Source organism: Nomascus leucogenys, chromosome 1a (assembly GCF_006542625.1).
Source record: "Nomascus leucogenys isolate Asia chromosome 1a, Asia_NLE_v1, whole genome shotgun sequence".
NCBI lineage: Eukaryota > Metazoa > Chordata > Mammalia > Primates > Hylobatidae > Nomascus > Nomascus leucogenys.
In genome coordinates, this window is record NC_044381.1 from 84,842,875 (window position 1) to 84,868,776 (window position 25,902).

The window sequence follows — 25,902 nt, forward strand, 5'->3', positions numbered from 1 at the left end:
TGGTAGCTCTGTTTTAAGTTCTTTGGGAGATCTCCAAACTCCTTTGCACAGTGGTTGAACTAATTTATATTTCCACCTACAGTGTATAAGCATTCCATTTTCTCTGCAGCCTTGCCAGCATCTATTATTTTTTGACTTTTTTTTTTGGGACAGTCTCATTCTGTTGCCCAGGCTGGAGGGCAGTGGCATTTTCGGCTCACTGCAACCTCTGCCTCCCAGGTTCGAGCGATTCTTGTGCCTCAGCCTCCTGAGTAGCTGGGATTACAGGTGTGTGCCACCATGCCCAGCTAATTTTTTTTTAAATTTTTTAGTAGAGATGGGGTTTCACCATGTTGGCCAGGCTGGTCTCAAACTCCTGGCCTCAAGTGATCCGCCCACCTCAGCCTCCCAAATTGCTGAGATTATAGGCATGAGCCACTGTGCCTGGCCATTTTGACTTCTTAATAATAGCCATTCTGGCTGCTGTGAGATGGTATCTCATTGTGGTTTTGATTTGCATTTCTCTAATGATTAGGGATGTTGAGCATTTTTTCATATATTTGCTGGCCACTTGTATGTCTTCTTTTGAGAAGTGTCTGTTCATGTCCTTTGCCCACTTTTAATGGGGTCATTTTTTGCTTGTTGATTTGTTTAAGTTCCTTATAGAATCTGGATATTAGACCTTTGTCACATGCCTAGTTTGTGAATATTTTCTCCTATTCTGTAGGGTGTCCATTTATTCTGTTGATAGTTTCTTTTGCTGTGCAGAAGCTCTTTAGTTAGGTTCCACTTGTCAATTTTTGTTGTTGTTACAATATTTTTGAGGTCTTAGCCATTAATTCTTTGCCAAGGTTGATGTCCAGAATGGATTTTCCTTGGTTTTCTTCTAGGATTTTTATGGGTTGGATCTTACATTTAAATTGTTGATTCATCTTGAGTTAATTTTTGTATATGGTAAAAGGTAGGGGTCCAGTTTAATTATTCTGCATATGGCTAGCTGGTAATCTCAACAGCATTTATTGAATAGGGAGTCCTTTCCCCATTTTTTATTTTTGTTGACTTTGTCAAAGATCAGAGGTTGTAAGTGTGTGGTTTCATTTCTGTGTTTTCTATTCTGTTCCACTGATCACTGTGTCTGTTTTTGTACCAGTACCATGCCGTTTTGGTTGCTATAGTTTGAAGTCAGGTAGTGTGATGCCTCTAGCTTTGTTCTCTTTGCTTAGGATTGCTTTGGCTTTTCAGACTCCAACTTCCCATATGAATGTTAGAATAGTTTTTTCTAATTCTGTGAAAAATGACATTGGTAATTTGAATCTGTACATTGCTTTGGGAAATACGCCATTTTAACGGTATTGATTCTTCAAATCCATGAGTATGGAATGTTTTTTCATTTGTTTGTATCATCTATGATTTCTTGTAGCAGTATTTTGTAGTTCTCCTTCCAGAGATCGTTCACCTCCTTGGTTAGATGTATTCCTAGATATTTTATTTTTTTGTGTAGCTATTGTAAATGGGATTGTATTCTTGACTTGGCTGTCAGCTGGAATGTTATTGGTGTATAGAAAAGCTACTGATTTTTGTGCATTGATTTTGTAGACTTCAACTTTACTAAAGTCATTTATCAGTTCTGGGAGCCTTTTGGAGCAGTCTTTAGGGTTTTCTAGGTAGAGAATCATATTGTCAGTGAAGAGAGATGATTTTACTTTTTCTTTTTCTATTTTGATGCCTTTTATTTCTTTCCCTTTTTTTTTTTTTTCCTTTTTGAGATGGAGTCTCACCCTGTCACCTAGGCTGGAGTGCAGTGGTACAATCTTGGTTCACTGCAACCTTCACCTCTTGGGTTCAAGTGATTCTCTTGCCTCAGCCTTTCAAGTAGCTGGGAGTATAGGCGTGCACCACCACTCCCAGCTAATTTTTATATTTTTAGTAGAGATGAGGTTTCACCATATTGGCCAACCTGGTCTTGAACTCCTGACTTCAAGTGATCTGCCCGTCTAGGCCTCCCAAAATTCTGGGATTACAGGCATGTGCCACCACGCCCAGCCTTATTTCTTTCTCTTGCCTGATTGCTCTGGCTAGGACTTCCTGTACTATGTTGAGTAGGAGTGGTGAGACTGGGCATCCTTGTCTTGTTCTAGTTCTCCCAAATTTTGCCTGTTTAGAATGATGTTGGCTGTGGGTTTGTCACAAATGGGTCTTAGTATTTTGAGGTATGTTCATTTCGATGCCTAGTCTGTTGAGGGCTTTTTATCATGAAGGGGTGTTGGATTATGTTGACAGCTTTTTCTGTGTCTATGGAGATGATCATATGGTTTTTGCTTTAAATCTGTTTATGTTGTGAATAACATTTATTGATTTGCATATGTTGAACTAGCCCTGCATCTTAGGAATAAAGCTTACTTAATCATGACGTATTAACTTTTTGATGCGTTGCTGGATTCAGTTTGCTCATATTTTCTTGCAGATTTTTGTATCCATGTTCATCAGGCATATTGACCTGATGCTTTCTTTTACATTGTGTCTCTGCCAGATTTTGGTGTCAGGCTGATACTGGTCTTATAGAATGAGTTATTGAGGAGTCTCTCTTCCTCAGTTTTTTGGAACATTGTCAGTAGGAATGGTATAAGCGCTTCTTTATACATCTGGTAGAATTAGGCCGTGAACATGTCTGGTCCTGGGATTTTTCTGCTTGGTAGGCTTTTTGTTACCTATTCACTTTAGGACCTCATTATTGGTCTGTTCATTAGTTTAATTTCTTTCTGGTTAATCTTGGGAGGTTGCATGTTTCCAGGAATTTATGCATTTCTTCTAGGTTTTCTAGTTTGTGTACATAGAGGTGTTTGTAGTAGTTCTCTGAAGGTTTTTTGTATTTCTGTGGGGTTGATGGAATATCACCTTTGTCATTTCTGATTGTTTATTTGGATTTTTTTTTTTCTTATTAGTCTGGCTAGCAGTTTATCTTATATATTCTTTCAAGGAATAAACGCCTTGATTCTTTGATCTTTTTAATTATTATTATTTTTTTGCATCTCAATTTTGTTCAGTTCAGCTCTGATTTTGGTTATTTCTTATCTTCTGCTAGCTTTGGGGTTGGTTTGCTCTTGCTTCTCTGTTTCCTCTAGGTGAGATGTTAGGTTATTCACTTGAGAACTTTTGAACTTTCTGATATGGGCTTTTAACACTATAAACTTTCCTCTTAACACTGCTGTAGCTGTGTCCCAGAGATTCTGGTATGTTGTATCTTTATTCTCATTAGTTTCAAAGAATTTCTTGATTTCTGCCTTAATTCCATTGTTTACCCAAAAGTCACTCAGGAGCAGGTTGTTTATTTCCATGTAATTGTATGGTTTTAATGATTTTCTTAGTATTGATTTCTATTTTTATTGTGCTGTGGTCTAAGAGTGTGATTGGTATGATTGCAGTTTTTTTTTTTGAATTTGTTGACAATTGTTTTATGGTTGATTGTGTGGTCAGTGTTAGAATATGTGCCCTGTACAGATGAAAATAATGTATATTCTGCTGTTTTTGGGTGGAGAGTTCTGTAGATGTCTATTAGGTTCATTTGGTCAAGTGTTGAGTTCAGGTTTTGAATTTATTAGTTTTCTGTCTTAATGATCTGTCTCATAATGTCAGTGGGGTGTTGAAGTCTCACACTATTATTATGCAGTCTCTTCATAAGTCTCTAAGAACTTGCTTTACGAACCTGGGTGCTCCTATGTTTGCTGCATATATAGGATAATTAGGTCTTTTTGTTTAATTGAATGCTTTACCATTATGTAGTGCCCTTCTTTGTCTTTTATATATATATTTTTTTATTACAGTTTAAGTTCTAGGGTACATGTGCACAACGTGCAGATTTGTTACATATGTATACATGTGCCATGTTGGTGTGCTGCACCTATTAACTCATCATTTACATTAGGCATATCTCCTAATGCTATCCCTCCCCCCTCCCCCCATCCCACAACAGGCCCCAGTGTGTGATGCTCCCCTTCAAAAATGATGAGTTCATGTCCTTTATAGGGACATGGATGAAGCTGGAAACCATCTTTGTTTTTTTTTATCTTTACTAGTTTAAAGTCGGCTTTGTCTGTTATAATAGCAACCCCTACTTTTTTCTATTTTCTATTTGCTTGGTAGATTTTTCTCCATCCCTTTATTTTGAGCTTATGGGTGTCACTGCATGTGAGATGGGTCTCTTGAAGATAGGACACCATTGGGTCTTGCCTCTTTGTCCAACTTGCCACTCTGTGCCTTTTAATTGGGGCATTTAGCCTGTTTACATTCAACGTTAATATTGACATGTGGATTTGATATTGTCATCATGTTGTTAGCTGGTTATTATGCAGACTTGTTTGTGTTGTTGCTTTATAGTGGCAATGGTCTGTGTACTTAAGTGTGTTTTTGTAGTGGCTGGTGATGGTCTTTCCTTTTTATATTTAACACTCCCTTCAGAACCTCTCGTAAAGCAGGTCTAATGGTAACAAATTCCCTTAGCATTTGTTTTTCTGAAAAGGATCTTATTTCTCCTTTGCTTAGTTTGGCTGCATATGAAATTCTTGGTTGGGGCTGGGTGTGGTGGCTCACGCCCGTAATCCTAGCACTTTGGGAGGCTGAAGCAGGTGGATCGCTTGAGCCCAGGAGTTTGAGACCAGCCGGGGCAACATGATGAAACCCTGTCTCTACAAAAAATGCTAAAATTAGCCGGGCATGGTGGCATGTGCCTGTAGTCCCAGCTACTCGGGAGGCTGAGGTGAGAGAACTGCTTGGGCCCAGGAGGTCATTGCTGCAGTGAGCCGTGATCATGCCACTGCACTCCAGCCTGGGTGATAGAGTGAAACCCTGTCACATATACATACACACACAAAACACACACACAAAATTCATGATTGGAATTTCTTTTCCTTAAGAATGTTGAATATAGTCCTCCAATTTCTTCCAGCTTGCAGAGTTTCTGCTGAAAGGTTCACTGTTCGCCTGATGGAGTTCCCTTTGTAGGCGACTTGCCTCTTCTCTCTAGCTGCCTTTAACATTTTTTTCCTTCATTTTGACTTTGATGAATCTGATGACTGTGTCTTGGGGATGATCATCTTGGATAGTATCTCACAGAAGTTCTTTGCATTTCTTGAATTTGAATTCAGGCCCCCTCTGGGCCCTTCAGGTTAGGGACCTTCTGTGTTGGAGGGACCCAGGTGTTCTTGGATCTCTGGCCACAACACTGATGGGTGGTGCCAGCCAAAATGCATTGTTGGGGTGGTGGCAGTGGGATCTGTGCTCGTTCACATGTACCAACAGCAGCTGCATTATGGTGGGATGCATGCTCCGTGGCTTGGACAGGGTGCTGGTGGGTGCGGGGCTGCCAGCCTCTGTGTGCATATGCACACTGGTGGCAGTGTTGGCGTGGGGTGTAGTGTGGTGCTGGCAGGTACAGGGCTGCCAGTCTCCATGTGTGTGTTCGTGCTGCTGGCAGGTACAGGGCTGCCAGTCTCCATGTGTGTGTTTGGGGGGTGGCATGTGGGCTGCTGTCCTCCATATGCGCTTTTGCACTGGCAGTGGCCACACAGTGGTGAGGTTACACTCACACTGCAGCTGTGACACAGTGGGATGCATGTGCGCATGGGTGCTGGCGTGGAGGGGAGGTGAGGTCTACCCACACGTGTGCCAGCAAAACGGTAGGGCGGGGGGGTGGCCGTGTGCATGTTCCTGCTGGCAAAGCAGCACAGAGGAGGCTGCAGTCAGTGGAGGGTGTGGGTGGTCTGGTGTGCCTCAGTAGAGGCTGCTCTACTGGAGCTCTTGACGGTCAGCACTATCTGCCAGTGAAGGAGCTATGATGTAGGCCCCCTGGAGGCACCTCAGTTGGGCATCTGAGGGTACACTGCAAGTGTGCTCCACCAGGTTGGGACCCTGGGAGAGGCTAGCAGACAAGGGATGCTTCGATTGGACTGGCCCCATTTCACATGCAAGACCACCATGATCTGTTCAGATCTGACAATTCCCCTAAGGCTAAAGTCTCCTAGGAGAGCATGGTGAGCCTTGGGAGATGGACAACCCTGGTTGTGCTCCACTGCAGACATTACTGCACCAAACCCTCTGGGTTCCACACTGCAGTCCTACCCCTAACACCTGTCTAAGCACCTCTCCCAGCCAGCTCAGGTTTCCACACCCTGGGGTCATGGGGTCTCCTGCTGCTAGGATTTCAGAGGTCTGTGGTGAGAGGGGTTTGTTTTTCACCTCTTCAACTCACCCCTTCCTCAGGAGTCCTTGGGTGCCAGAAGTAAGTCTTGGTGTGTGATAGCCCAATGCAGGGTTCCCAGCTTCTTTCTTCAGTCCAGCATCTGTATCCTCCCTCCATCCATTCTCACTGCCTTCCCTCCAAAGATCTCAGAATGTGCCAGTCTTCCCAAAGTCCCAGTCGCTTGGTGGCATGTGTTCCTCCTGGCTGCATCTAGTTGGCCATCTTGCCCCAGAGTCTTCTCTCTAATTTTAGGGATTTATTTTCTTCTGGTAGTTTTGGGGTTGGTTTGTTCTTTTTTTTTTTTTTTTTTCTAATTCCATTAGGTGCAAAGTTAAACTGTTAATTTGAAATCTTTCTAACCTCTCAATGAAGAAATTTAGTGTTATAAACTTTCCTCTTAATACTGCTTTAGCTGCCTTCCAGAGATTTTGGGAAGTTGTGTTCCTATTTTCATTAATATCAAAGAATTTTTTGACTTCCGCCTTAATTTCATGTTCACCCAGGAGTTATTCAGGACCAAGTTGTGTCCTTTCTGTATTTGTGTAGTTTTGAGAGATCTTCTTGATATTCATTTTTATTTTTTTGGCACTGTGGTCTGATAGTGTGCTTGGTATGATTTCGATTTTTAAAAAAATTTATTGACACTATTATGACCAAACGTGTGGTTGCTCTTAGAATATGTTCCTTGTACAGATGAGAAGAATGTATATTCTGTGGTTGGTATGTGGATCGTTGGTGTGTGGATCGTTCTATAGATATCTGTTAGGTTTAATTGGTCAAGTGTCAAGTTTAAGTCCAGAGTTTCTTTGTTATTTTTCTGCCTTGATGGTCTTTCTGTCACTGTCAGTGGGGTGTTGAAGCCCCCCCCCCCATTTTTGTGTGGCTGTCTAAGTCTTTTTATCAGTCAAGAAGAACTTGTTTTATGAATCTGGGTGCTCCAATGTTTGATGGGTATATATTTAGGATAGTTAAGTCTTCCTATTGGATTGTACACTTTTTTTGTTGTTGTTAAGACGGAGTCTTGCTCTGTCACCAGGCTGGAGTGCAGTGGCACGATCTCTGCTCACTCCAACCTCCGACTCCTCGGTTCAAGTGATTCTCCTGCCTCAGCCTCCTGAGTAGCTGGGATTACAGGCACGTGCCACCACACCCAACTAATTTTTGTATTTTTAGTAGAGATGGGGTTTCACCATGTTGGCCAGGATGGTCTCAATCTCCTGACCTCATGATCTCCCTGCTTCAGCCTCCCAAAGTGCTGGGATTACAGGTGTGAGCCACCACGCCTGGCCGGATTGTACCCTTTATCATTGTGTAATACCCTTCTATGTCTTTCTTAGTTGTTATGGTTTAAAGTCTGTTTTATCTGGTATAAGAATAGTGACTTCTGCTTGTTTTCCATTTGCCTGCTAGCTCTTTCTTCATCCATTTTTACTTTGAGCCTGTGGGATTACATGTGAGATGGGTCTCTTGAAGATGGCAGATGGTTGAGTCTTGTCTTTTTTTTTCTAGCTTACCATTCTTTGTCTTTTAAGTGGGGTGTTCAGACCATTTACATTGAAGTTTAATAATGATATGTGAGACTTTGATCCTGTCATTGTGTTGTTGGCTGGTTGTTATGTAGACTTGATTGCGTAGTTACTTTATAGTGTCTGTGGGCTATGTACTTAAGTGTGTTTTTGTGGTAGCAGGTGTCGTTCTTACCATTCCATGTTTAGCATTTCCTTAAGGACCTCTTATAAGGCTGTTCTAGTTGAAACAAATTCCCTCAGTGTTTTCTTGTCTGAGAAGACAAGAAACAAATTTATTTATTTTTCACTTATGAAGCTTAGTTTGTGGGATATGAAATTATTTGTTGGTATTTCTTTTCTTTAAAGACACTGAAAATAGGTCCCCACTCTTTTCTGGCTTGCAAGGTTTCTGCTGAGATGTCTGGTGCTAGCCTGATGGGGATCCTTCTGTCCGTGCATTACCATTCTCTCTTGCTGCCTTTAAGACTTTTTTCTTTTGCATTGACCTTGGTGAATGTCTGTGTGCCTTTGGGATGGTCATTATGTTGTCTGGATTTCTTGTACCTGGATATCTATATCTCTAGCAAGATTAGGGAAATTTTCTTGAATTATTCCATCAAGTATGTTTTCCAGGTTGTCAACTTTTTCTCCTTCTCTCTCAGGAATGCCAATAATTCATAGGTTTGGTTGCTTTATGTAATCCCACACTTCTCAAACACTTTGTTCATTTTATAAAATTCTTTATTCTTTCTTTCTTTTTTTTCTTTTTCCTTTGAGACGGAGTTTTGCTCTTGTTGCCCAGGCTGGAGTGCAATGGCGCAAACTTGACTCACTGCAACCTTCACCTCCTGGGTTCAAGCAAGTCTCCTGCCTCAGCCTCCTGAGTAGCTGGGATTACAGGCATGCACCAGCACACCCAGCTAATTTTGTATTATTTGTGTAGAGACGGGTTTTCACCATGTTGGTCAGGCTGATCTCAAACTCCTGACCTCAGGTGATCCTCCCACCTCGGCCTCCCAAAGTGCTGGGATTACAGGCGTGAGCCATTGCACCTGGCCTAAAATTCTTTTTTCTTTAATTTGTCTATATGTGTTAGTTTGAAATATCAGTCATAATTCTTTTTTCTGCTTGGTCTAGTCTATTGATAAAGCTTTCAATAGCTTGACAATCATAAAGTGAAGTTTTCAGTTCCAGAAGCTCTAATTGATTCCCTTTTAAGATGTTTATCTTTTTTTTCATTTCCTGGATTGTTTTAGTAGGTTCTTTGTGTTGATTTTTAGTCTTTTCTTTTATATCTTTGAGTTTCTTTCAATCCATGCTTTGAATTATTTATCTGACATTTCTGAGTTTCCATTTTGGTTGGGGACCTTTCCTAGAGAGCTACTGTGATTCTTTGGTGGTGTTACAAAAATTGGATTTTTCTGGTGCCAGCATTCTTATGTTGCTTCCTTCTCATTTGTAGGTGTTGGCACTTCTAAATTTTTGTTTTTTGAGACAGGTTCTCACTGTTTCACACAGGCTGAAGTGCAGGGAATCATGTTCCACCACAGCCTCGACCTCCCAGGCTGAAGCAATCCTCCCGCCTCAGCCTTCCAAGTAGCTGGGACTATAGGCATGTGCCATCATGCCTGGCTAATTTTTTAATTATTTGTATAGACAGTGTCCCACCGTGGTCTTGAACTCCTGGGCTCAAGCAATCCTTCTGCTTTGGCCTCCAGGGTTGGAGTGCTGGGATGGATTACAGACATGAGCCACCGTGCCTGGCTGGCACTTCAAATTTTTGTAGATATTTTCATGCAGGTAGGGTTTTCTTTCCCTTTCTTTTCTTGTATTATTATTGTTTTTTCCCCCTTTCCTTCCCCCACTCACTAAAGGGTGTGACTTAAGAGTATGTCGAGTAGGGTCTTTTGTCTTTGTTTCCATGGCCTTATGTTCTGTCAGCAGGTTGTATATTGGGCTGTGGAGTTCAACCTACGGGCCAGTAGATGATGCTTATGGGTGAGAGTCAGCTGTGGTGGAAGCAAACAGTTATGTACTTGATATTTGTTTATTGTGAACAACTCTGTTGTTTCAGGTGATAGGCCAGACTGTGAAGGGCTCCATACCATGTACTTCCTATTTTACAGGAGTGCTGGGGACATAGCTGGGTAGAGCTGGATCCCCTGGCTTGCCCACAAATACCCCTATGTCAAGTGTAGTCCCCAACCCTGATGAGGGTGGCTAGGAAAAGCTCCCAGTGAATTGTACCACAGTCTCTGTGGGGGTTTGGGGTGCTACACGAGCCCCTTCTAGATAGGCTGGAATGTAGATTGTTGCCCAATCACACCCTTGTTCTAGAGCTCTTGACTTCTGGATCAGACACACACTGCAGCCTATCTCCAGACCACCATATGGTTGAGAGCCTTAGGAAATGTCTAATTTTTGACTCTCCAGGGGAGTGGTTTTTGGGGCAGAACTTCATCACTTATCCTAACATAGGTAGCTGTGTGGCTCCTCTGCTCTCCAATGTGATGACTCTTCTTCATTTAAGAGTGGGGTTGGGGGACTCCTTCTTTGGGCCTCTGCAGGGGTGTGTTGGTTGTGGTGGTGTTGGCTGGTTGTGTCAGTTCAACCTCAGGCAATGGGAGATGTGGTAAAGTACTAGCAAAATTGGAATAGGGTAGGGAGATCTGTTAACTCCCTAGTCCCTAGATGGCCGGCTGGACTTCCTCTATGAGTCTTGATGGGGCTGGATTGTTGGGGAGCCTCAGGTCCTGGCTGTGATGGGAAGGGGTGAGGGCTGATACCTGGGTGAGGGGCTAAACTCTCAGGCAGGGCACTTAGGCAGTGGGAGCCCGAGGGAAGATCACAGGTCTGTGGGGGTAAGGTTTTCGATAGGGCTCTGGGCCATGACTGACATACTCGTGGGGGTGGGGTAGGTGCAGTAGAAGCCAGAAAGCAGCATCCCTGGTTTGGGAGTGGGCAGTGGAGGAAGGGGGTCATGTAGAAAGCATTCTGGCCACCTCTCTGAAGGGTAGCTGCTGACACTGGAGTTTCTCTCCCCAGCCTGGAGGCAGCAAGGCTGGCCACGGCGGAGGACCTGTTCAGTTGCCTTTGGGAGTGATGGTGGTGGGGGGTGTACCTGGGAAGAGGGAATGGGGAGCAGGTTGGGTACTCCTCTCTGCTGATGGAGGTGCTTGAAAGCAATCAGACTCTTTGTTCCCTCCATAGCCTAGAAGTAGCAAGGGTGGGTACTGCAGCAGCCGCAATGGCAGAGGGCCTGTCAGTTGCCTTTGGAAGCCCCACCCCAGAGAAACAGAGTCGCTGCTCACTGAAGTGATCATGTGGGGGTAGGGATGGCTATGCTGGGGGCCCAAGTCAGGAGGCCCTGCCCTGTGAGGAGCAGCAGGGGCTGGGCCTCTGAGAGAAAAGAGTCTGGCCACCTTTCCTGAAGGCAGCTGCATCCTTACTCTCAGGCTGTTCACTCCCTCCCCAGCCTGAGGGCAGCAGGAGGAAGGACCCGGCAGAGGCAGTTACAGTGGGCCTCTCAGTTACCTCCGGGAGCTCTGATCCAGTGAAATACAGAGCCAGAGCCGTGACCGACTGACTGGAGTCCTCAGTTGGTGGTGGAGTGGGCATGCTGGAGGCCCAGGCCAGTGGCCTTGCCTGGCAAGGAACAGCAGAGGCACGGCCTGCAGTCTGACTGCTCCTAAACTCCGTGGATATGGCTTCTATCCTAGAGCTACGCGAAAGAACCTGGCCTCCCTTGGTGGGGCGGTAACAGCTGGCACCAGGTAACTCGGGGATCCAAGATTGGTGGGGATCCCTGACTCCACGTGGGGTTGAGCTTCCAAGAAGGCTTCCTTACATGGCTTATATGGCTGGGAAGTTGGTCCTGGCTGTTGGCAGTTCTTTGCGGTGTGAACCTCTCCATAGGACTGCTTGAGTGTCTTCATGACACAGCAGCTGACTTTCTGCAGAGTATGTGATCCAAGGGTACAGGGTAGAAATGACAATTTCTTTTAAGACAAAGCCTTGGAAGTTACATACCATCATTTCTGCTGTATTCTATTAGTCACAGACAAACCTGATACAATGTGGGAGGAGACTACAGAAAGGCATGGATAACAAAGGTGAGCATCATTGAGTCTTAGAGGCCGCCTACCACTAATATACGCATGTGTGTAAACATATGTACGTATGCATGTGTGTATGTGTATAATTAAAAAAAAACTTTATGACCATTCCATTCTCAGAAATGTTGTAGTAGGCAGAATTTCTTAAATGGCCTCTCAAAGATGTTCTGCCCTAAACCTTGGAACCTTTGAATATGATGAGATGTCACTCCCATGATTATTATATGTTATATGGCATAGCTGACTTTAAGATGGGGAGATTATTTGGATCTAATCATATGAGCCCTTAGAAGTAGTGAGCTTTCTCTGGCTGTTAAAAAGGGGAAGGAAAAAAAGTTTAAAACCCGAGAAGGACTCAGGATGCCATTGCTGCCTTGAAGATGGAGGGGCCATGATTGAAGGAATGTAGGCAGCCTCTAGAAGCAGTGAGTGGCCCTGATATTAGAGCAAGAAAGGGACCTCAGACCTAGAGCTGCAGAGAAATAGATTTTGCCAACAGCCTGAATGAACTTGGAAGTTGATACTTACTCCCAACCTCCAGATAAGAGTCCAGCTCAGCTGAGATGTTGATTTCAACCTTGTAAGACCTTAAGCAGAGAACCTAGCCAACCCTCTCTGGACTTCTGACCTTGGTGTCCCTGATTTATCCTCTGCTGCTTCTGCTTTAGGAATGAATAGCACTTCTCTGCTTCCACTTTTCATCTTGGTGTTGTAACTGAATATGTAAGTATACCCAGATTCAGTGACATTCACATAAGTCAAAACTGACTTACAGTGACATAATAAATGGATGCTGTTTAAGCTGCCAAGTTTGTGGTAATTTGTTATGAAGCAGTAGAGAACTAATAAAATACAGGTGTCAGTGAAGCTGCCTAATTAACTGCATTGCACAGTCTTTGTTTCTGGTTAAAAGGTCAAGCCTAGTGTCCTAGATAGATGTCAGATAGATCTGGTGGGTGGGTGGGGTAAGGCAACTGATTGAATGAACTTAGCGTGGATCTGGAGATTGAGAGAGTAAGAATCAATCTGGAAATATTTTGCTGTCATTTTTATAGTTGCTCTTTCCTGACTTAAAAACTTCCTAGGTTATTTATCATCAGTTTTGACTTACGTGAATGTCACTGAATCTGGGTATACTTACATATTCAGTTACAACACCAAGATGAAAAGTGGAAGTAGAGAAGTGCTATTCATTCTTAAAGCAGAAGCAGCAGAGGAGAAATCCGAGACACCAACTTTGCTGACCTGCTGAAGGAAGTGAACTACAGGGTATTGTTCCATTCCCTGAGAACAGCAAACTCCTTAAAGTTTGTATGATGTGGAGATCAAATCAGTTTGGTAGCCTTCTCATATGAGATAATATAGATAAGTGTTCCTCATTCATTTTTTTCATTATTGTCTCTTAAGAAGCTTTTTAAACAATTTTTTCTTAACCACACCCTGCAATGAAATTTTTCTACCACACATATACTGTATATCTGTTTTTGTACTGTATAAATATCTGTGCTTTATACATAAAAGAGTAAAATCTTTCCCTTCCTCCAAAACCAACTTTTACCCTTAGGGTTAATATCACCCATGCTGAGAAAGCATGAGATAGATGCTATCATAAATAGGTAAAATTAAAGTTGTATTTAAAGATACAGGTGAGGTGCAGTGGCTCACGCCTGTAATCCCAGCACTTTGGGAGGCCGAGATGGGCAGATCACTTGAGGCCAGGAGTTCGAGACCAGCCTGCCCAACATGGTAAAACCCCATCTTTACCAAAAATGCAAAAATTAGCTGGGTGTGGTGGCATGCACCTGTTGTCCCAGCTGGGAGGCTGAGGCATGAGAATCGCTCGAACCCAGGAGGCAGAAGTTGCAGTGAGCTGAGATCGCGCCACTGCACTCCAACCTGGGCAACAGAGTAAGGCTCCATCTCAAAAAAAAAAAAAAAAAAAAAAAAAAGTATTCAAAGATATCATCAAAAAAGGTATTTTCAGCCAGGTGTGGTGGCTCATGCCTGTAATCCCAGCACTTTGGGAGGCTGAAGCAGGAGGATCACTTGAGGCCAGGAGTTTGAGACCAGCCTGAGTAACACAGCAAGACCCTAGCTCTACAAAAAGTAAAAAAAAAAAAAAAAAAAAAAAAAAAAAAAAAAAAAAAAAAAAAAAAAAATTAGGTGTGGTGGTGCTTGCCTATAGTCCCAGCTACTTAGGAGACTGAGGCAGGAGGATCACTTGAGCCAGGAGTTCAAATCTGCAGTGGACTATGCTTGTGCCACTGCACTTCAGCCTGGGGTGAGATCCTGTATCTTAAACAAATGTTATTTTCATACTGTAATATAATCTAGAGTACAGGAACAGAGAACTCAGTTCAACACAGAAAGATGTAATATCTGCATAGTTCAACTCATGAGTACCTACCTCTAGGATAGTAAAACGGAAGCACTGCTAAATCTGTGCAATGCTAAGAGTGATGATTAAATCTGGATCCTTGCTCTAAGTAATGAGAAGTGACACAGCACATTTCTGCATTATTTGTATTTCTGGAGTCATTTCTATGCTTTGTTCATGATTTTGGGAGGTGAGGTATCTGCTTTTAGTGGAACAGTTTGGCTTTGGAAGTGACTCCCCTACTATTCTCAAATGTTAGAGACAGGATGCCGGAGTTCTATTTTAGCATCTTAGTTTTTTTTTTTCTTTTTCTTTTTTTTTTTGAGATAGAGTCTTGCTTTGTTGCCCAGGATGGAGTGCAGTGGTGCGATCTTGGCTCACTGCAAGCTCCGCTTCCTGGGTTCACGCCATTCTCCTGCCTCAGCCTCCCGAGTGGCTGAGACTACAGGTGCCCACCACCATGCCTGGCAAATTTTTTGTATTTTTAGTAGAGACGGTGTTTCACCATGTTAGTCAGGATGGTCTTGATCTCCTGACCTCATGATCCACCTGCCTCGGCCTCCCAAAGTGCTGGGATTACAGGCGTGAGCCACCGCTCCTGGACAGTATCTTAGTTTTTTCTTGGAACAGTTACTATTATAGTTCTTTTTATAATTGGCAGGATTAGCTGTAGCCTACATGACCACAGGAAATAATAAGGCAGGGGTTGTAAACTCAAATGCCTATAAGCATGAGCCATGTAACAGAAGTACATGAAACAGTTAAGTGTAAGACATAGATACTTTATTAGTTGATTTCGGCTGCTGACAACAGCAGCAAACATTTATTTTTTTGCTTATGGGTCTCCAGGTCTGCAAAGGTGGATCCTGTCTTCTTCAGGCTGCAGTCAGGTTCAGATGTGCCCCACAAGTTGTAACAGCAGCAGGAAAACCAGAGAGAGATTTCAAATGGGTATTCCTTGAGTACAGTCTGCTGACATTCGTTTATCCTCCCCTGTGTTTTGAAAGGCAGATAACTAGGCCTCTGTTCTAATACAGGCGTTTAGCATATGCAGTTGATTGGACCATTGTTCCCAACTCTTCACTTACTCTCTAATTTAGAAATAAACATTCTGCTCTGTAATGGTTTATTGGAGTCTTTTATGTGGCACATGTTCAATAACTGCTGTTAAATGAATGATTATATCCCTTAATACTGTTTGATTTTTGTTAATGGTGGAACTTGGGGTACTTGTCATTTCCATTCCCTCTTGCTTTTTCTGCTCTTTTCCCATCCCTACTCTTCCTCTGTCCCTTCCCATTTACTTCCAAAACAGCAGCTATCAATATGAAAAAGGAGGGAGTGGTAGAGAGAATCCAAGACATAAACTCTTTCACTTGTTGGTATAAAGTAATTTAAGATCAAGGTTTCTTTCACAAGGCAAACTGCAATGCAGCCTGGCCTTTCTGAGATTCTTTTTTTTTTTTTTCCTTTTTTATGGTTTTGGCTTTAGGATTTAGAATGTTATTTTAAAAATGAATTTTGTAGGTCTGAAGACCTACTCATATTTCTACGTAATTGTTGAACAAATGGAGGCAAGTAGTTAGATGCTGGAGGTCATTCAAAAAATGTTTTTTTAATGAAGCTTTTTTAAAACATGGTCACTGGTTTCAGATCAGAGCTAGGCATCCTTAAATTGTCTTCTGCCAGGTATTGGCTGGGCAGATTACCCTGTCCAGTTGCCCTCGTCTTGAATGTGAGGAGAGTTAACTTGATAAGATTTTAGGTCCTAACTGGACCAGATTTTACATTCCTCTCAGCCATGAAAAGTTTAAGATGAGGAGGCTTCATTTTTACTTTAGTACAATTAGACCTTTTCTTGGGAACAATTCTCTTTCCTCTTCAAACCAAATATTAACATTTGCTTCTTTGCTGATATTTGAGTGATGTTCACTACTGACTTTTTTTTTTTTAGTTCTTTTACATTTCTCAAGCAGGTTGTTGAAACTTTGGCTCTAACTATATGAATTGAATTGTTTTTTTACTGGTGTTTTCGGTGTGTAAATATTGTATTCAGTCTGAGTTTCCAAGAAGCAAATAACTTAGCCTATTCTGGTTTGGTATGTTTTCTCTTTCTAACCACCATTGGGGCTGAAGCTGGGAACTGAACACAACTTGAAATTTTGTGGTTTGGGTGCTAGAATTCAGAGCTAGATTATCTGAAGCTAAAAATTATTAATGTTGAAATGTTTTCACCCACTAAATAAACCTGAAAAAAAATGAAATTTAACTCCAGACGGCCCATAAAATCGCATATGGTATAATTTTTTTTGAGTCTAGGAAGAGAGGAAAAAAATTTGTGAGCAAGATCTAAGATTGCTAAAAAAATTAGAAATTGTTTATTATAGTTTAAAGTAAATGCTACTATCCAAACTCTAATCCAAACTCAACAAACAAACCCAGAAATCTCTTACTGTTATTCACATGATGTTTTATTTTCTCCAAGATTATACTGAATCAGTATATAAAAATAATGAAGTAGGGAAAATGCCATTTGCCCTTGTTTAACTTTTCAGCTATTTTTTACATGTTTTCTTTAAAGATGGAATAGTAAAGTAATACTTTACATTTTCAAGGTACTTGATACTTCACTGAGTATTTCCAAATATATCATCTTAATTAAAATAATAGCTTGTTTCACCCTTTTAAAAATCACAAAGCATTGAACAGTTTTAAGCTCATTAAATCTGAGAACATATCCAAAACCTGGCATATGGATAGTATGTATAGAAAGGCTAGTCCTTTGTTCCTCTGCTAGTTAGCACTCTAATGATATTAATGATGGAAGATTTTTCTCAGCCCCTTTGCTGGACTTATGACAGGGGTACCCCATTTACTTGGCCCGCCATGCTCAACCCCTTGCGGGAGGGAGCACGTGAGTGAGCGAGTGCGGGATCTGGCTGGCTGTTCCAGGCACTTGCAGGAGCAAGCTTCATGTGCTGGTGTGAGTGAGCGAGTGCGGGATTTGGCTGGCTGTTCCAGGCCCTTGCAGGAGCAAGCTTCATGTGCTGGTGTGAGTGAGCGAGTGTGGGATCTGGCCAGCACAGCTCTGAGTGCCAGCAGGAGCAAGCTCTGTGTGGGGTCCGCGGCCAGACCAGGCATGAGCTAGCGAGCCAGCCACTCTGGGAGCTGCCAGGAGCAAGCTCCATGAAGGACCCGTGGAGGTACCCAGGTAAGGGTGCCTGTGACCCCGAATCCCCAGAGTGGGTGTTACAGTACTCTCTTAGTTCTTGCCCTCTGCGGACAGTGGTGTGTTAGCAGCTCAGTTGGCCCCTTACCTCGTTATGTGGGGCAGTTGCCCTCTGCTGGTAAGGGCAAAGGGCCAGCGTGACAGCCTTCTGGGTACCCGCACTTGGTGGGTCCCTGTCTGGCATCCAAGAAGAATGAGGTCAGTTGGACAATTGAAGGATGGTGAAGGCAGATAATTTTATTGAGTCATGAAAATGACTCTCCGTGGAGAGGATAGCTAGAGAGGGGACAGGAAGGGCAGGTCATCTTCCCCAAAGTCGGGTCATCTCTTCCCCGAAGTCCAGCTGTCTTCCCCAAAATCTGGCCGTCTCCCTTAAATTCCGGCTGTCTCCTGTACTGATTGAGTTTGGGTTCTTTATAGGCACAGAATGGGGAGTGCATGCTGATTGGTTTGTAATTATGCCAAAAATTTTAAAGCAAAGACACCACTCAAAGGTGGGCAAGACCGTGTAGAAAATGAATTAGGAAAAGGTAGGTATATGTAAAATAGGTGAAGGGTGAGGATCAGTCCAGAGGAAAGCGTGCCAAACAGGAAGACAAGTTCTCACTCTGGTCTGGGGATTTAACCTGTAGCTTGGCTTTCAGGCTTTGAACTGTATCCGGCTTGGAGGTGGGGTTTCACCAGATACCTGACCCTACCCTATGTGCCTAGGCATTTCACTGCCTCCTGTTGCTATCATTAGTAAGCATAAGCATTTCTTTATTTAAAGATCCACTTTCAACTTTTACTGACAGAAGTTTCCCTTGCTCTGGTATCTGGTGACTAATTTGATCCATGTTGTTTTTGAAAATGAAGAAAGTTCCATAAAAAATGTTTAGAGCTCTGAATTTAGACTAGCATTCTCCAAAGCAGGGTATGTAAAATGTTTCATTAGGTTATTGGAAGAAAATACTAAAACTTTTATTGTTTCAATGTAACAAATGAAATTTACCTTAATTAACATTTAATCAATGGATCAACACTGACATCCTCACTTGGTCTGGTGTCAGACTGTTAGGTATCAGTTATAGTGCATGAGGAAAGCATGCAGGGATTGACAGAGGCCCCTTGCTTGTACCTTTATTTTCAACATACTGGGATGAATTATAAGTCTGCATATGTCTATTTAGGTGGATTTATGGCTTTAACGAAATCAAAGCTCACAAAACAGATAAATGGCAAGAAAGATTCCTGCAAAGAAACTGTAAATTGTATGCAATACTAATAATGAGCGTGGAAGTGAGCCACACACGTATAGGTCAGAGCGGATGCTTCTCCTATGAGACATTATTAATGTTGAAGTAAAAATCAACAACAATCTAATCTCAGCTGAGATGTCCAGAAAAAGTGAAATTATAAGCAAGACAATTTGACAGATGGAATTATATCCATTATTGTTAACAAAGAAATACTTTCTGATATTTTATTCCCTTGAAATACTGGCTAACGATAGTAGGAGGCCATCATAATTAACGAACATGTGGGACAGGAAGATAAACTGACAAAAGTTTTTCCATGACATTTAAAGTTATGTGACACATAACTCCGTATCTATAAAAAATGTCATTAAAATTAATGATAGATATTTAAAAGCCTCTTTTGTGTTTTCTTAACAGCAAAAGACTAAATACAGTACATTATTGGTAACATTAGGGACCCACTTGTTCATAAAATGGATGAAATAAAACATAGGAAACAATATGGCAACAACTTAAATGAATTTTTTTGTTTGTTTGAGATGGAGTTTTGCTCTTGTTGCCCAGGCTAGAGTGCAATGGCGTGATCTCGGCTCACCGCAACCTCCACCTCCCAGGTTCAAGTGACTCTCCTGCCTCAGCCTCCCGAGGAGCTGAGATTACAGGCATGCGCCACCATGCCTGGCTAATTTTTTTGTATTTTTAGTAGAGACGAGGTTTCTCCATGTTGGTCAGGCTGGTCTCAAACTCCCGACCTCAGGTGATCTGCCCACCTCGGCCTCCCAAAGTGCTGGGATTACAAGCGTGAGTCACCGCGCCCGGCCTTAAATGAATTTTTTCATGAACAAATACTTTCCGAAGTTGCATAGAAATCTTTGAAGATGATTTGAATCATTGAGAACTCAAATTATTTCATGTGAGAGGATGCTATATATTTGAAGTACAGATGTTTCTTTTTTTTTTAAATTGCAAGTTTGTTAAATATGTTCTTTAACTGTAAGTAGTTTTTACCACCAAATAGGAAAATTTCGCATATGTTTTTAAAAAATAACCAGTAAAAATGAGCTTACAATAAAATGTAACTTTTCTCCAGATAATATCCCAAATTCTCTTGCCCCTTCCAGAAAAACTATTGTTATTCCAAAAACATTCTATGAAAACACAAGTATAGATAAATAATAATAAAAATACCTTATTTTTACACAAAGTAAAACACCTTCTATACATAGTTTTAAGCTAACTTTTTTCAGTTAACAACTAACCTTGTATATTGTTTCATGCAATATATAGTATCTACACACATGCACACACATATACAAATATGAATAAAATGGATATTATGAAGTTGAAAAACACATTATTAACTGAAATGGCAAATGCACCAGAGGGGCTCAAATGCAGATTTGAAATAGCAGCAGAAAGATACAGTGAATTTAAAGGTATATCAATAGAATGTATCCCATTTGAAGAAGAGAAAGAAAAATCTACCAGTGGAAAAACATCAATCTTTCTGTTCTTCAAATTGGATAAAGCTAAACAAAACCAAAGTAGCATCAACATAAAAGGAATTCACATCTAAACAATTTATAGTCAAATTACTGAAAGACAAAAAAATCTTGAAATCAGCAAGAAAAAATGAATTCTGTTCAGTCAACAACAATATGAATAACGGATAACTTATTGTCAGAAATAATGGAGGTCAGAAGGCAGTGGAATTACATGTTCAAAGAATGGAAAGAAAAGAACTCCCAACCAAAAATTTTATATTCAGCAAAACTATTATTCAAAAGCCAAAACTATAAAACTCTTTGGAAAAAAACACAGGTGTCTTTCTGACCTTGGATTAGGCAATAGTTTCTTAGATATGAGAGCAAAAGCACAAACCACAGAAAAAAAAAATGAAACTAAAATTAAAAGTTTTGTACATCAAAGAACATTATCAAGAAAGTCAAAAGACAACCCAGAGGATGGGAAAAAATATTTGGAAATCATCTAAGCTGATAAAGGACTTGTACCCAGAATACATAAATAACTCTTGCAACTCAACAATAAAAAGAAAAACAACCCAATTTAAAAATAGGCAAAGGAGGCCGGGCGTGGTGGCTCACGCCTGTAATCCCAGCACTTTGGGAGGCCGAGGCAGGCGGATCACCTGAGGTCCGGAGTTCGAGACCAGCTTGAAGTACAGATATTTCTAACAAGGCTCAGATTATCATAGTAGCTATATTTTGTTTCAATAATGAAATACATGAAGAAGTAATTTCATTTTGTGCCATTAAAATAAAGATGTGTCAGGGAAGATATATTCTTGAAAATAAGTGACTTTAATGAATACAAAACAATGTATATGAGAGAATTTCCTGGGATAATGATAGTGTTTTGACTTTGTAAGAGTTTAGGTTGCATACATGTATGCACTTGTTCAAGTTTATGAAATGGTAGACTTATAATTTGCACATTTCATTGCATGTAAAATTTACTGCAAAAGGAAAAAAAGGAATAATACATGTTAAATTCTAGTTAATGCTATGCATGCTGGACTGTTGGAGGAAACTATGTTAATGTGTTTGATTTACTTTGAAATGCATTAAAAAACCCTAAGATGGAATGGCGAATGGATTAATCATACAGAAAGCATACAGTATAGTCATAGTATAGTATAACAAATACAGTAAACATTGTAAATACAGAGTCTAAGTGGTGGGTATATGGATGGTCCCTGTAAAAGTCTTTCAACTTTTCTGTTGCATCATCCTTAGGTAATCTATAGCAACACATAGGTTGATGTCAGATATGCAAAGAGAATGTTTCAGTATGGTATCAATGTTGTTAATTTTTCTTAAAATCTGACTGTTAGGCTGGGCATGTTGGCTCATGCCTGTAATCCTAGTACTTGGGGAGGCCAAGGCGAGAGGATTACTTGAGCTCAGGAGTTCAAGACCATCCTGGGCAACATAGTGAGACCTTGCCACTATAAAAAATTAAAAAATTAGCTGGGTATGGTGGTAGTTCCAGCTGCTTGAGTGGTGGAGGTGGGAGGATTGCTTGAGCCCTGAAGGCAGAGGCTGCAGTGAGCTGTGATCGTGCCACTGCACTCCAGCCTGGGTGACAGAGCGAGACCCTGTCACAAAACAAAACAAAAAAACAAAAAATCCTAACTGTTGTATAGAATCCCTATTATACTCTGTAATGAGATGAGGAGTGACCATGAGAATCATTTGAATCACAAGAGCATCTCTGATTATCTTACGGCAAAGATTTTAAAAGAATCATTGAACTTAAAAGATGGGTTGGCTGGGCATTGTGGCTCATGCCTATAATCTCAGCACTTTGAGAGACTGAGGTGGGTGGATGGCTTGAGTCCTGGAGTTCAAGACCGGCCTGGACAACATGGTGAAACCCAGTCTGTATGAAAAAAAAGCTGGGCATGTGTGAATTTGAGGCCACTTGCAGTAAGTTATGTTCATGCCACTGCACTCTAGCCTGGGCAACAGAGTGAGACCCTATCTTAAAAAAAAATATATATATATATGGGTAAAGCATGTTTTTTTAAATGAAAAGACAAGAGATGTCAAATTTGCTGACCCTTTTTTGTATGACAAGTGACTATGTAATCTGCGTTGCAGATTAAACACCAAGCAACCAACCAATCAATGCAACACTTACTTCATTTCTTCAAGGTAAAGGTAATGTTTTAACAAGGAGTGAAAATGTAACTGCCTTTTCTACAGGCTGGGATAAAAACACAGAGAGAATGTTTTTAAAATCACTGTTTGGAATATTTCTTTTATCATGTGATTTTTGTTGTCAAAGATATGTTTGTCTTATGAAAATTTATCTACACTCTTAAAAAATACTTGGAAAAATATTTTGTATACTCTTCAAAAATGTTCCAAATAGAGTTTCAGTTGGGGGGATGGGAGAATAGGGGAAGGAGAGATGTTGGTAAAAGGGTCTCAAGTTTGTTAGACAGTAGGAATAAATTTTGGTGATTTATTGTACAGCATGGTAACTATAGTTAGTTATAATATTGTATATTTCAAATTGCTAAAAGAGTAGATTTTAAATGTTCTCACCAAAAAAAAGATAAGTATATGAAGTGATAGATATGTTAATTAGCTTGATATAACCATTCTACAGTGTACTGTAAACATATTTCAAAATATCATATTGAACTCCATAAATATATATTATTATTTATCAATTAAAAAATATTAAAACAAGCAAAACCCATGATACATACCTGGTGGCAAATGAGTATTGTGGTAGAAATTCATCAAACTGCTCAGATATGATTTGTGTACTTTTCTGGCTGATTGTCATACTTCAGTAAAAATAAATAAATGTAAGCAAAAAAAAAAAGTTTCAGTGGGTTTTTAAACCAGTTGTTAAAAATGTTAAAATGTGACATGTTTTGATTAGTCTGCAAGAACAATCAATTGACGTGAAGGAAGATGGAAATTTCTTAACCAAAGATCAATAAAAGCTTTTGCATAATTGATGGAAGGTATTGAAAAGTGCAAGTAGTAATTTAGTTAAGTCCAACAAATGATATATTTCTTTAATTTCAATCCTTGCATCTTTGTAATTATCCCCTTCTCAGCTTACAATTAAGTACTGAAATAAGTGGAACTTAGGACTTGACATTTCAATCACTGAATCACAAAATATTTACATTATTATTTTTTAAAAATACTATTTGGTTTCTTATTATTTTCATTATTATCATTGCTCTACTAAAAATGGTAAGCTTTTATGAGAGCAAAAAATCTTTTATATAAGTAATAAATATTATAAAATGATTTTTAATGTTTATAATTTTTAATTCATACTTTGTGTTTTATACTGTATAGGACATATTAGTAAAATAGTATGTTTATAATAAATATGCATATATTGGAGGGCTGTACTAAATTTTGTTTTGATTGCTTTTCTTGGCTGGTTTGTTGGGGTATGTGGTCAAAGAAGTTTGGAGAACTCTCTTTACTGATCACTCATAATCTGGCAAGCTATTATTGACAGGAGTCATTATTTATTCTTAAACTCTAAATGATCGTTGTAAAGATTATAAACCAGCACATTTTTTTTTGAGACATGGTCTTGCTATGTTGCCCTGGCTGGTCTAGAACTCCTGGGCTCAAGTGATTCTCTTGCCTTAGCCTCTGGAGTAGCTGGGATTACAGGCATGTGCTAAACATTTGTGTTTTAAGGTTGAACTTTGATAAATGAAGTTGACCTTTAGACTAAGTTCTGAAACGGTGGTTCTCAAAGTATATAATAACATCAGCATTACCTGGGAACTTACTAGCAATGTAAATTCTCTGGCTATAACCCAGACATGCTGAACCAGAAATGCTGGTTAAGAAGCTTTCCAGGTGATTCTGATGCTCACTCAAATCTGAGAACCACAGATCTAGATGATTTAGACTCACGGATCGTTCCTACTTATTTCTTCCTACTTCATAATGTATCTGAGACAGTTTCTTTATTGTATGTCTCAGTTTTGGCCCAGACATTTTTCCTCTCTTTGATTTTTTTTTCTTTTTCCTTCCTCTCCTCTCCCCTTCCTCTCAATGTTAAAAAAAAAAAAAGTTCTTTAGTGTTATTTTCACAAAGAAATAGTGCATTGGTTCTAAAAATTTGGGTGCCGCAACTAATGTGACAAATAGCATGTGTTTAAAAGAGATATTTCTAAACATTTTCAAATTAATTTTGTTAACTACTATATTGGTTCATTCTCACATTGCTATAAAGAACTACCTGAGACTGGGTAATTTATGAAGAAGAGGGGTGTAATCAACTCATAGTTCTGCAGGCTTAACAGGAGGCATTGTTGGGAGGCCTCAGGAAACTTACAGGGGAAGCAAGGACATCTTACTATGGCGGAACAGAGAGAGAGAGAGCGAGAGAGACATCTTACTATGGTGGAACAGGAGAGAAAGAGAAAGTGCCACACACTTTTAAACCATCAGGTCTTGTGAGAGCTTACTATCATGAGAACAGCAAGAGGGAAACTGACACCATGATCTAATCACCTCCCACCAGGCCCCTCCTCCAGTACTGGGGATTACAATTTAACCTGAGATTTGGATGGGGACACAGAGCCAAACTACTTCTAGTTACACTTGAATATGAGTATAGTTAACTTCCTATTATTTCCTGTCAATACTCTTTTTATTTCAACTTTTATAATCTCAAAATAGCTTTCTGCCAATGAAGATTTCAAAATAGACATTTCAAAGTAGGAATCACCTAAACTCAACAGTTGTTTATAAAACAATAAATTTGCTTTATTTCTCTTTCTATACACATATATGCACACACATACACATTTTTATTTGCTGAACTGTTTGAAAGTAAATTGTATACATCAGTATCCTTCACCCCTAAATACTCTTAAAAATATGGATTAAAGTAGCCCTTAATGGGACTAGTACAACATTGTTTTGAAGTGCTAATTTTTAACAAATGCTCAACCATTTATTAAAGACTCTTAAATATTTTTAAGGTCCTATTATAAATATCTTCAGAGGAAAACGTATAGAATGCCAAGTTGTCATGGTATAAATGAGTGAATGTTTCATCCTTTCTCAACTAAAAGTTTCTCATCTGAACTACAAGATACAGTGGATGCTTTGAGTGGCTATTTTCTCAATTCCTCCAAGGATAGTACATAACTAGTGCCAATTCAGATGCAGAGGGGATAAGTTAATTCATTCCATACAATGGATGTCTTGGGCTTAATTCTCTCCTGGGAACCCAGGTTAGTTTGACTGCATATATGGCAAGGTCTTAAAAGGATTTTGCTTTGCCTGGCTTGTGATGTTTATCCAAATAACTTTTTTTTTATTATTTTGTTTTAGATTACAGGTCCACCAGGTTGTGGAAAAACTCAGTTTTGTATAATGATGAGCATTTTGGCTACATTACCCACCAACATGGGAGGATTGGAAGGAGCTGTGGTGTACATTGACACAGAGTCTGCATTTAGTGCTGAAAGGTATGAGATTTTATTTTCTATTATAATGTTTTACTTTTGTAACTTATATGCAGCATGAAACATTTACACATAGGTTAACATTTACCACCGCCCCCCCCCCCTTTTTTTTTTTTGAGATGGAGTCTTGCTCTGTTGCCAGGCTGGAGGGCAGTGGCACGATCTGGGTTCATGGCAATCTCCACCTCCTGGGTTCAAGCGATTCTCCTGCCTCAGCCTCTTGAGTA

At 40.4% G+C, this 25,902-nt stretch overlaps 1 protein-coding gene across 9 annotated transcripts in view; it reads left to right on the forward strand.

Annotated features, from left to right (window-relative positions):
* RAD51B (RAD51 paralog B) overlaps nucleotides 1-25,902 on the forward strand; it is a 915,086-nt gene that overhangs the window by 21,427 nt on the left and 867,757 nt on the right. For 8 of the 9 annotated variants that reach the window (XM_003263604.2, XM_030812462.1, XM_030812469.1 and 5 more), the window contains exon 5: nucleotides 25,542-25,678. In XM_003263604.2, coding sequence (XP_003263652.2) covers nucleotides 25,542-25,678 — 137 coding nt within the window. Of the gene's footprint in view, nucleotides 1-25,343; nucleotides 25,442-25,541; nucleotides 25,679-25,902 lie in introns of all 9 variants that reach the window. The other variant, XM_030812482.1, reaches the window with a different exon arrangement.